This window comes from Candoia aspera, chromosome 15 (genome assembly GCF_035149785.1).
Source record: "Candoia aspera isolate rCanAsp1 chromosome 15, rCanAsp1.hap2, whole genome shotgun sequence".
In the NCBI taxonomy this organism is placed as follows: domain Eukaryota; kingdom Metazoa; phylum Chordata; class Lepidosauria; order Squamata; family Boidae; genus Candoia; species Candoia aspera.
Window position 1 is genome coordinate 15,055,966 of NC_086167.1, and position 10,773 is coordinate 15,066,738.

General features: G+C 47.9%; 1 protein-coding gene across 1 annotated transcript; it reads left to right on the forward strand.

Moving 5' to 3' along the window:
- The first annotated feature begins 138 nt into the window (after positions 1-138).
- Positions 139-10,608, forward strand: P2RX4 (purinergic receptor P2X 4). Its single transcript, XM_063315282.1, has 12 exons — positions 139-314; positions 3,047-3,194; positions 4,302-4,373; positions 4,812-4,884; positions 5,197-5,302; positions 6,599-6,679; positions 7,189-7,330; positions 8,089-8,225; positions 8,727-8,820; positions 9,071-9,136; positions 9,218-9,313; positions 9,717-10,608. Exons 1-12 carry the CDS (start codon positions 172-174, stop codon positions 9,774-9,776), a joined length of 1,218 nt encoding a protein of 405 aa, XP_063171352.1. The 5' UTR covers positions 139-171; the 3' UTR covers positions 9,777-10,608.
- The last annotated feature ends 165 nt before the right edge of the window (positions 10,609-10,773 follow it).

Consider the following 10,773-nt stretch of genomic DNA (forward strand, 5'->3'; position numbering starts at 1 on the left):
GTTGCCGGTTAGGGAACAAAGACACGCCTCGGCTGGAGACCCGAAGCCCTTCCCGGCGGGCGGCGGCGCGGCGGCGGCTCCGGCAACATGTGGAGAAGCGGCGGGAGGCCGGCTTGCTGACTGGGATTCCTCGCGTCGCGGGCGCAGGGACGAGCGGAGCCGAGCGGAGCCATGGGGACCCCCTGGAGGCGCTGCGGGGGCTTGTACGGCTTCCTCTTCGAGTACGACACCCCCCGGATCGTGTCCATCAAGAGCCGCAAAGTGGGCCTCATGAACCGGGTGGTCCAGCTGGCGATTCTGGCCTACGTCATCGGGTAAGGCGCGGGCTGGCCTTCGCGCGGCTCTCACTAACGTCTTCGCCGGGCGCGCCCTCGGAACTCCTTCGCCTGCGATTCAAGCCCCCCTATCCCATCCTGCCGCCCTCCAGCTGGGTGGGGGCTCCCACGCCCAGCATTCCCAGCCAACGTGGAGAGCCGAGAGATGGGGACCGGGGATCCGTTGGTTTGCCTTGAAGTTTTGTGCTCAACCCCTCCAGAAGTGAGTTTTGCCCAGCTGGAAAAGGCAGACCCTGTTGAACAGCTGTCTGACTAGTGGGCCGGTCCGATCCCCACAGGTCTGGGGAGCCTCCTGCATCCCCAGCAGCAGAAGCGAGTGGTAAATCTTAGCAAACCCGCCCCCCGCAGTCCCTGGTCCTCTTGTCTCCGTCCCCTGCCCTATTTTGCTTAATTTTCATCTTCCCCGAACGGTGGGTGCGCAACGGAACCCTGCGCACTTGGCTTCCTCGAACTTCCTGCGCTTGGCTTGGCCCGGGGGAAAACACACAGGCACACCTGCCTTTCTCTGGGACCGCAGGGGCCGCTGCCAGCCTTCCATCAGAAACTTGAGGCGTGGATTCCCCGCCCCCCCGTGTCTTGGCATGAGAGGCCGAGCAGCTGCTCTGCAGGCAGCATTCAGGGCACTTCAAAGCCCGGCCCAGAGGCTTTGGCTTCCTGGCTGAAGCAGGCCAAGTGTTGTTTGTCCAACCTGGCATCCACCTAGGTTTAGCCACACCCAACGGCTCCAGCTCACCTCCAGTGCCAGTGGCTTCCCCACCGCAATTTCTTTTCAATTCCCGCCCTCTCCAAACACACTCCCGGATCAGGGGAGGGTCAGATTCACACAAGCGGCTGGCCCCCTCCCAGGAAGGCGGAGGGCAGCAGTAGCAGCGAGAGGGGGGTCCTCCCAGTGCCCAGAGAGGCTCTTCTGCCCCGAGAGGGGCTCACGGGCTCCTTGGCCAAGCAGGTTGGCCCCCCTCCTCCTCCAGCCCGGCTGGCTCCAGAGGCGCCTCTTCAAGGCAGAGGGCAGCTTCAGCTCCTTCCCCCCTCAGGGTGGCTGCTCTGGCCTCTATGGGCCCTTCCCGCCTCTCTGAGCCTCAGCCCAGATGCTCTGGAGGGCTTCAGCTCTTGGGCCCCTCAGGGCCCTCCGCCTCTTTGGGCCAGAGGGACTTTGGCTGCTCGGACGGGAGGGACTTCTGCTGCTTGGCCCCTCAGGGCGGCTGCTCTGGCCTCTCTGGGCCTCTTCAGGGCTCCAGCCCAGCCAGCTCTGAGGCAGCCAGTGGCTTCAGCTCCTCCTTCGCCCCTCAGGGCCGCTGCTCTTCTTGCTGCTCTTCTTCCTCCCCTCCCGCTCACCCGCCTCTGGCTCTCTGACAGATGCCCTCGCCTGTGGCCCCCTTTTATAACCGCTTTTCCCGCCAAAACGGCCGATTGGTAGCCCAGCTTTGGGGCTCCGCTGTTTCATTGGCCCTTCGCCCGCCCGCACAGCCCCAGTTTCCTCAGACGGCCTCCCATTGGCTGGACGTGGCAGGTTTTTGAACTGCATCATTTTTATATTTTTTCCTCAGTCCAGTGCTGATGCTTCCATTACTGTAAATCTTTTCCCCAGCTTACTGGGCTTCTGACAGAACTTGGAGTGAAAGTGCCTTGCTGCAAAGCCAATAAAACTTCTATAAATGTCACTGAAAATGAAAACCACCACAAGATTCTTAAGTAATAACTTGATATCTTTCCCCGCATCCATAGATTCAGCAAGGCTAGTCTCACAAGCTAGCTTATCAATGCTTAAATGGAAAATATACAATAATGTCTTTAAAATAGATGGTGAGATAAACAGCAAAAACACTGAGACAAGATAGGCTTGCTTATCCATCGACCCATCCATCCATCCATCGCTTCTACAAGCATTTTAAAGTTCTTTTTTTAAGTTGGAAGATCTTAAAAAGGCCTTTTTAAGCTTTCCTTGTTTATGAGGTGAGGCAACCCTCTGCTGTACTCCTCACTTGCCACTGATTTACCCCAAGAGAACCTGTGGTCAGCTCTAGGCTGTGGTCTACATAACTGTGGTTTATTGAGGAAACTATAATTGGCTAGACCCTCACAGTAGGCTTGGCCATCAATCATGGTTTATAAACCACAGGTAGGGAGTTCATACAAGCCAAAACCTAACCTTAATGGGAAGACCTCAAGAATTAGACTGGGTTTAGAGCGGACCAGTCTACCCTGTCATCAATCTGTTGGGCAGGTTGTCCTAAAACATGGTTTGTGTATAAATCACAGTTGGCTTCAGAATGAGTCATGCCACATTCCAAACCGGAGTGGGAAATTTTTGAATGGCCAGGAATTGCAGGAATCAAGTTCCTGATTTTTCTGGAGATACCATAGGAAGTGATAAGGCCAATATTTTTCAACCCTTAAGGGGAATTTTAGGGTGTATGCTGGAGAGGGAGGCAAACACTTCCATTTCTGTCCTTAAAACCCCTCTCACCCAAGAGAACAGCTCAAAATCAGCTTTATTATAGCAAAGAATATTATCTTCTAAGTCCTAATGGGTTAGCAGGTGACTTGGAAAGGCAGCACTCTGTCCCTTGCCTGGTTATCAGGTCAGCACTGAGAAACTGAATTTAGGTAAAATACACAAACTCAGACACACACACAGTATCTGTACGTCCATTTTCTTTCCCTCTCAGGCCCGAAGCGACAATATTGAGCAACTCTTTTCCTCTTCCTTGCAGTTGGGTGTTTGTGTGGGAAAAAGGCTATCAAGAAACCGATTCGGTAGTCAGCTCAGTAACCACCAAGGTGAAAGGTGTCACGCTGACCAACACTTCTGACTTGGGGCCCCGACTTTGGGATGTAGCTGACTATGTGATTCCATCTCAGGTGGGTCTGTTGGAGATTAATGCTGTGCTTTTGCCAGATTTAGAGGGGATTCCCTCTCTTGATCTCTACTAACGGAGTACAGTAGATCTATAGTTTGCAACCATCTAGTCCCTGCTGTGAGTAAGTTCTCTTGTTTGGGTGGTGATGCTTGGTTTTTATTGAAATGCACTGATGATTTGGCTTCTGTTGTAGCAACAATGAGCGAAACATGTGGTTAGCGGAGAAATGTCGGCCAACCGATTCAAATCTCTCGGCATCTCTCTCCAAACTGCCTCTGCAGCTCATAGTTGCACTAACTCCAAAATTCCTGATTTATTCCATGCTTTTCTGCCCACAACATGCAACTCCTCCTGCACTTAACCCCAGCGTATGTCTGACATCTAAACTGACGATTCCACTTCTCATGGAAACACTGCTGACGATTCTGTCCGCATAGTTAAAGCAATGGTGTTCCCCGTAGTAACATATGGCTGCGGGAGCTGGACCATAAGGAAGGCTGAGCGAAGGAAGATCGATGCTTTTGAACTGTGGTGTTGGAGGAAAATTCTGAGAGTGCCTTGGACTGCAAGAAGATCAAACCAGTCCATCCTCTGGGAAATAAAGCCAGACTGCTCACTTGAGGGAATGATATTAAAGGCAAAACTGAAATACTTTGGCCACATCATGAGAAGACAGGACACCCTGGAGAAGATGCTGATGCTAGGGAGAGTGGAAGGCAAAAGGAAGAGGGGCCGACCAAGGGCAAGGTGGATGGATGATATTCTGGAGGTGACGGACTCGTCCCTGGGGGAGCTGGGGGTGCTGACGACCGACAGGAAGCTCTGGCGTGGGCTGGTCCACGAAGTCACAAAGAGTCGGAAGCAACCGAACGAATAAACAACAACCAGCAGCTCAGCCAGTGGCTGGGAAAAAAGTAGACTTGTAAGTAACGAATGGTGAAATACTTTTCTTGCATTCTGCGAAGGGACATCTTTAATTCAACTGATGCTTTTTGGTAAAGGAAGGAAGTCCTTAATACTGCAGTTTCTTCCTGAAAAGGCTTTCAATCCAGATCAAACATCTTTGCTATTTAAGCTCATTTTTCCACCCTGCTTCTTCTCTGTTTAGGCTGAGAACTCTGTGTTCATCATGACAAACTTGATCATCACGCTGAATCAGACCCAGGGGGTTTGTCCAGAGGTAGGCGCAGTGACAGTTGTTCGTCTTCAGATTTCATTTATCTTTCCTCTGAAAAACTAAAGCAAGGCTGTGAAATTGTGAGCAGAGTTTGGGGAGGGGTAGGAGATGACATCTGATCTATGTCCCAGATGTTAGCCGCCTTGCATGTACTGGGAGGAATATGCAGAGGTATGGGATAAATGGATAAATGTGTAATCTGTACAGGTTGCAGAATTAGGATCCTTTTCTGAGGATCCTCTCTTCAGCTTCTTTGGCTGCCTTCAATAAATCCATGCTTAGCAGATTAACTTTTAGTTCTTGGCTTTCTTCTTCGTGTCTGTGCAATTATTTCCAAAGCACTGGTAGCTGAGGTCTGCAGTGCATTGGAAGAGACCTTTGTACTAGCAAAACAGATACACATTCTTTTCTATTTATCTCTTCACTGCTCTTCCTGTCCAGCTCCCAGATAAGACCACCATGTGTCAGTCAGATGCAGACTGCAAAAAAGGCTACATTGGAACTCACAGCAGTGGTATGAGTCACGTTTTTGGTCTTGAGGTTCTCCCCTTCCCTTAAAAGCTTCCTTAAATAGGAGATAACAACATTTCCAGCGGAAAACAGAGGATGTTGCTGTTAAGAAATTGGTAAAAATGTGAAACAGAACTGAGCAGAAGCTACCATTTGGAGTTTCAGAAGAGAATGACATTAGTATGGGGAGGGTCCTTTAATTACCCACCATGGGGTGTAGCCTAAGGCTTTCTCCCTCCCCCAGCCCACATTTGCTGTATTGAGATGACCCCCGTCTGCCTTCCAGTTTTATGATGATCGTTCTGTATCCCTTCAGGTGTTCAGACCGGAAGGTGTAGTGTATACAATAGTACAAATCCCTCCATCAAAACTTGCGAGGTCTTTGCTTGGTGTCCAGTGGAGAATGATGAGAATGTACCCAGGTAAGTATCTGGTGGGAATAGGAATAAGAAGGAAGAGAAAGGCAGTGCCAGGGTGTGGCTGAGTGCTGGCAGGCATCTCTGCTAGAAATAGCATCTTGCTGAATCACCTCTAAAGTGTTGATGATGCCTGCTGCTTCAGCTATCTTTGCATCCCATCTTCTTTTCCGGACATAGAGGTGTAAATAAATATAACCATGTACTGACCTTATATTATCCTGATTTACATATCATGCTTGCTGAACGAAGGCTTAATGAATAAGCCAGAATTGGCTGGGTTCACACGTCAGACTGCACCATAAAGTCTGATTTCCAAGCCAGCTTGGGTCACATGTAAAGTGTAACAAATCATATTGTAGTTTAGCACATGAATCTGTTGCTGAGTTAAAACCGTCGGTCTAGCTAGGCCAAGTGTGCCAAGCCTTAAGCAGCCAAAGTTTTATGGAATTATCTAAAGAATCATCTGCACCCGTTTGAGCTTGTCCAAGCTTTAAGATTAGCATCTATGAACCTGCATTAACTGTCCTAACAGCCAGGAACCACGCTGAGACGAGGAGTAGGTCTCTAGTGTTTTATTACTGCTACATTAGACAGAATCCTAACAAACTGAAGAAGCGTGGGAAAAATCCAGACAGATAAACCCCAAAAGTCAAGGCGGGTCTGATCTGTGTCTCTTTGAATGGCTGCTCAGCTCCTCAGTACTGTGCATGTGTTTTCCCCCCTGGATAGAGGCCCCTTCCAGCTCGCCATCAGTACTCATGACATCAACAAATCTTTTAAACATTTCATTCAACTGTTTGCATAGAACCCTAGGTCAGAAAATAGATTAGCTAAATGTGGCTTATTTAGATATCTAGAACCACCAGAGCAACCAAGAAGAGTTTATTCTGAAAAGCCTTAGTTTAGTTGAGGAATCTAGGTTGTTTCAACTGCTCCTTGCCTTTATGTCTGAAATCAGAATCCTGGCTTATATTTGTATCTCACTTAGGTACTAGCAGGAAAAAAAACAAGTCAAGAACTGTCCAAATATATCAGTGCTGTTTTGCAAGATTGATGGTGGCTTGTTCAGTAGAACTGAATTAAAACAGCTTGCGTATAGCATTTAGGGTTATGTGCAACCTCAGCCCTTATGTCTCGTTTCATCTTAAAGTCCTTTTTGAAGGGGTGATGCTGGATCTGAAATCATGGTGTTTCATGGGCAAGTGATGGGGTAGGAATTAAACTTTGGCTATAAGAAACTGATTTTTTTCACAAAGATCTTTTTTCTTTCACCTCTCTCTCTTGCCCAATCTCCTCCAGGCCAGCTTTCTTGCGGGATGCTGAGAACTTTACCATTCTTGTGAAGAACAACATCTGGTACCCAAAGTTCAACTTTACAAAGTATGTGTGATTTTTTTTCCCCCTTCCCAAACCATTAATCTCTCTTGGCTGGAATAAGACTGGGGGGAGAGATTTGGGGGGGTGTTAATGCAAAATGGTTCCATTGGGCACTGATGCTCTTTTGATGAAAAGGACAGATATTTGAGGCAGTGAGAAAGGACGGCCTATGTTTCTGCAGGAAAGGGGTTTGTGGGGACGAGCGTGCAACACTAGAGAGGGTGACCTGGGGCTCCTTGAAAGTAAAGAGGGGGACGTGGAGGAGCTGCACAACTCTCTACGGTTTGAATATAAAGTGATTTTCTCAGTAAGTAAGTGGCTGTGTAGCCAAACTGCCATGGGCTCATAGCCGGACGATTTTACAGCATGATGATTTACAATCTTATTCCACCGTTAAGAGTTTTGCCCAGGCACCAGGCCGAACGAACAGCCCTTCCAGCATTTAGTAAAACACCTGAAGATGGGTCCCTTCAGTGGGCACAAGCCCAGAAACCTATTCTTTTCTCTCCCAGGAGAAACATTCTCCCCACCATCAGTCAAACATACCTCAAGAACTGCAAATACAATGCCAAGACGGACCCCTTTTGCCCAATTTTCCGCCTCCGTGACATGGTGGAAGCTGCCGCGCAGAACTTCCAAGAGATGGCGGTTGAGGTTGGTCAAAAAGCGTGTCGGGAAAGGAAAGGAAGACCAGTTTAATTTGACTTGGGTTTACGTCGCTTCTGCCAAAGGCAGCACTTACGGCTTGGTGTGTTTTATTGACTTTTAAATGAATTCAGAGCTGACCACCAATTTCACTGGAATTTGGCGTGATCGGCTCCCAGCGAGAACTGGACCAATAGCAGCTGGCTAGCAGTTTGCACAGACTGTATGGCTGACAGCTGTTCTTCCAACTTCCCAGTCCAGCCTGCAGCCCTCGAGTTCCTCAGTCGTCTCAAATGCTTGGCTTCTGAGGTGGCCAAGGTCAGCTAGATAATACCACATGTTGGCATGAGCGAATATTTACCTTTCAGGGCTCCTGCTAGAGCGCAGATCTGTTTTATGAACTTATCTTTTGTTTGGTTTTGCACGAGAGAGAAAGATGTTGTGTTTTCCTTCTAATCTGGTTTCATTATTGCTTGCGTTTCTAAAAGGCTGTCATTACAAAGACCGGGAAGTCTCTGGAAGAGACCTGCTCTGAACGTAATTGTGTGACTTTAGGCAAAGCACTTATCCCTCTTTTTGGTTTTCGTCTTGGTTTTGGCTTGACGCCCTCCAAGGTCTCCCTCCAAGCTGTCATCCCACTTTGCAGCCCTCGGTTCTCGAAAATATTAAGGCCACCCCACGGCTATTGAAAGAGTTGCTGGAGACCTCTGAGCCTGCCCATGGCCCTTGCCCAGCTGTAAATCAGACCCATCGCTTCCAATCTGCAGGGTGGCGTGATGGGATTGCAGATCCGGTGGGACTGTGATTTAGACAAGCCTGCTTCTCGCTGTGTGCCAAAGTACTCCTTTCGGCGTATTGACAACAAGGATTCTGCCCACACAGTTTCTCCAGGATACAACTTCAGGTAAAGCAGCTGGGGCAGCCAAAGCTGGAATCTGGTGCGGGGCATCCCAGCTGGGTGCCTTTCTGGCTCCGGAGGCGGATTTCATCGCGGCACCAAGTGCAGATGCTTTTATCCACTGAGAATTTTAGGTCTGACAAATGGTTCCACCCATGATTTTTATTTTGTGCCGAAGTTGGGGAAGTACTGCTAGATGCGTGCAACACTTATCCATGGGTTTTTGGTAACTGGGGGAAGCTGCTTTGAACAGCTTTGCGGTCTTTTTATTTTGCATGAATATAGCAGAGGGCTCTGTAACTGACTAAGCTGTTACTGTGAAGGAAATTATTTTGTGATAAAAATAACTATGAAGCTCTTTGAGATCCACATGAATGGCCCACAGATCTTGGGAGGGTAGGGAGTTTTAAAATAATTGATTTTTTGGCCGTTATTTCTAGCATAGAAATGTTGCCCTGACGGTGTCATCATCATTGGATTAGATGTTTCCTTCCTTCCCTGGTTCAGGTTTGCAAAATACTACCAGACTGCTCCCAACAAAGACTATCGGACACTCATCAAGGCCTACGGCATTCGCTTTGACATTATGGTGTTCGGCGAGGTAGGGTTTTTGGAACTTATATAAAACGTGGTCACTTGCCTATACCCTTGGAAGCTGTTCAGGTTGAGAAATGCTGCTCTAAGCCATTAATCATGATACCTAAGCCACAATCAGTAGAGTCACACAGGCGAAGTGGAATCAGGTCAGACTGTGGCTTTAGCGTGTTGTGTGAATCAGCAGCAGCAGCGTATAGATGGTCTTTGCGGTGTTCTTAAGGAGGTATGCCTGAATAATTTACTTCTATTCATAGGCTGGAAAATTTGATATCATCCCTACTATGATCAATATTGGATCCGGCTTGGCCCTGTTTGGTGTGGTAAGAACCTTCTTTTCTTCATCCTGGGCAGTTTTTGGAAAACGTCGTTTCTCAAAGGAACTTTCTTGGAATCTCATCTAGGCCACTGTCCTGTGTGATATCATTGTCCTGTATTTTATGAAGAAAAGATACTATTACAGAGAAAAGAAATACAAGTATGTAGAAGACTATGAACTGGTAAGTTCGCCACTTTCCCATCTGTTTTATAGGGTTTGGGTTTGTACCCAAACCACTCTCAATTAAAAGTATGTTTCCCTCGTTGTGGGTTTTAGTTTTTGCCTTCTGAAGAAATATAGAAAGTTAACTGCCAACTTGGCAGGGGAATCACTTGCCTTCTCCCCAGATAGCCTGAGAATTGTCGTTCTCCTGTATGTGTGGGAGAGCAAGCACAAGAGAGAGGTTGAGTGGGTCCAACTATCATGCTAAGCAAAAATGGGGTTGGGCCGGGTTTGCCAAGAACCTAAACTATTTTCTCTGAATGAGTGATCCAGTTACTGTTAACTGCTAACCTGCCAGCCTGGGGGAAAATGGCAGTCTGAATTGGTTCCTCCTGTCCTGAGCGTGGCCTTTTCTTTCGCAGGGAGCAAATGAATCTTACGGATCCCAGGCAGAAGTTCAGGACTGCTGCACAGTGCGATGATCCTTCCCAGACCGTGCCACAACAGGTCCTGCTCATTTCACCCAGCCAAAGGACGCCTTTCACCGCCGAGTGGCCTGGGTTTCCTGCTTGGAAAGGAGCAGATCTGTGGTTTCTCGATCCTCTTGGGCTCTGTCCTGCTTTGCCTCTGTTGGCAGCACCCTGGATCAACCTAGAGATTCTCCTGAGGAAAGCGAGCGTGGAAATCCTCCACGCTTTCTGGGTGTAGGATCTGCCAAGCCTTGAGCAGTCAGATCATTCTGAATCAGATCTTCTATGTGCCCTTTCCCACCATTCAGTTCATGGACAGATGCCATGGAGGGAGAGACGGAGGGGTGGGGTGGGACTGAAATATTCCTTGGATATTTCTAGAATTGCCAATTTCTGGTGTGCTTCCCTTTTCACACACTACATCCCTCTTCGTTTTGAGAGGCTGGAAAGTTTTGCCTCCTACTCACTCGCTTCGATACTTCCATAGGCTTCCTTCTAAAAGCTTCCACTGGATGCAATTTGTAGGCATCCCCTCTATTGCTGAAACTAATCAAACCAGTAAGAACAAACAGATCTTGAGAATTCTCTCTCAACTACAATTCCCAGCCTTTGGAGTGGTTGGGGAAATCCCGTGACATTAAATAAATGCAACATGCAGGCATGTTCCTCCCTGTCCCCAATCCAGCTTCTACTAGTAAGTTCCCACTGCCCTGTTTACATCCATTAAACTTTAATTTATAAACGAAAAGATAATGACATTTTCCCTCTTATAGGAGACAGATGTAATGCAACGACAGTGAGAATAATCTACTTTGCAGGAGAAAATAAAGGCACTGGGAAATAAGATGCTTTCTATCATTTTCTTCCTTATATTAGTGGATGGTTGAGTTGAAAATACAGTATCAACAGACTATTCCCACAGTCTCCCTTCTATGTAAAATACTTCTATGGTTCTTCGGAGTGTGTGTGAAATGATAGTTAAAAGTATTGATCTGGGAAGGTCTGTTGA

What these genes read in the sequence shown, in the direction of transcription:
- P2RX4 (XM_063315282.1), top strand. Translation starts at nt 172, where the DNA reads ATGGGGACCCCCTGGAGGCGCTGCGGGGGCTTGTACGGCTTCCTCTTC. An exon ending in ACTATGTGATTCCATCTCAG is followed by an intron (nt 3,195 to 4,301) that starts GTGGGTCTGTTG and finishes TTCTCTGTTTAG; the next exon opens with GCTGAGAACTCTGTGTTCAT. An exon ending in CATTGGAACTCACAGCAGTG is followed by an intron (nt 4,885 to 5,196) that starts GTATGAGTCACG and finishes GTATCCCTTCAG; the next exon opens with GTGTTCAGACCGGAAGGTGT.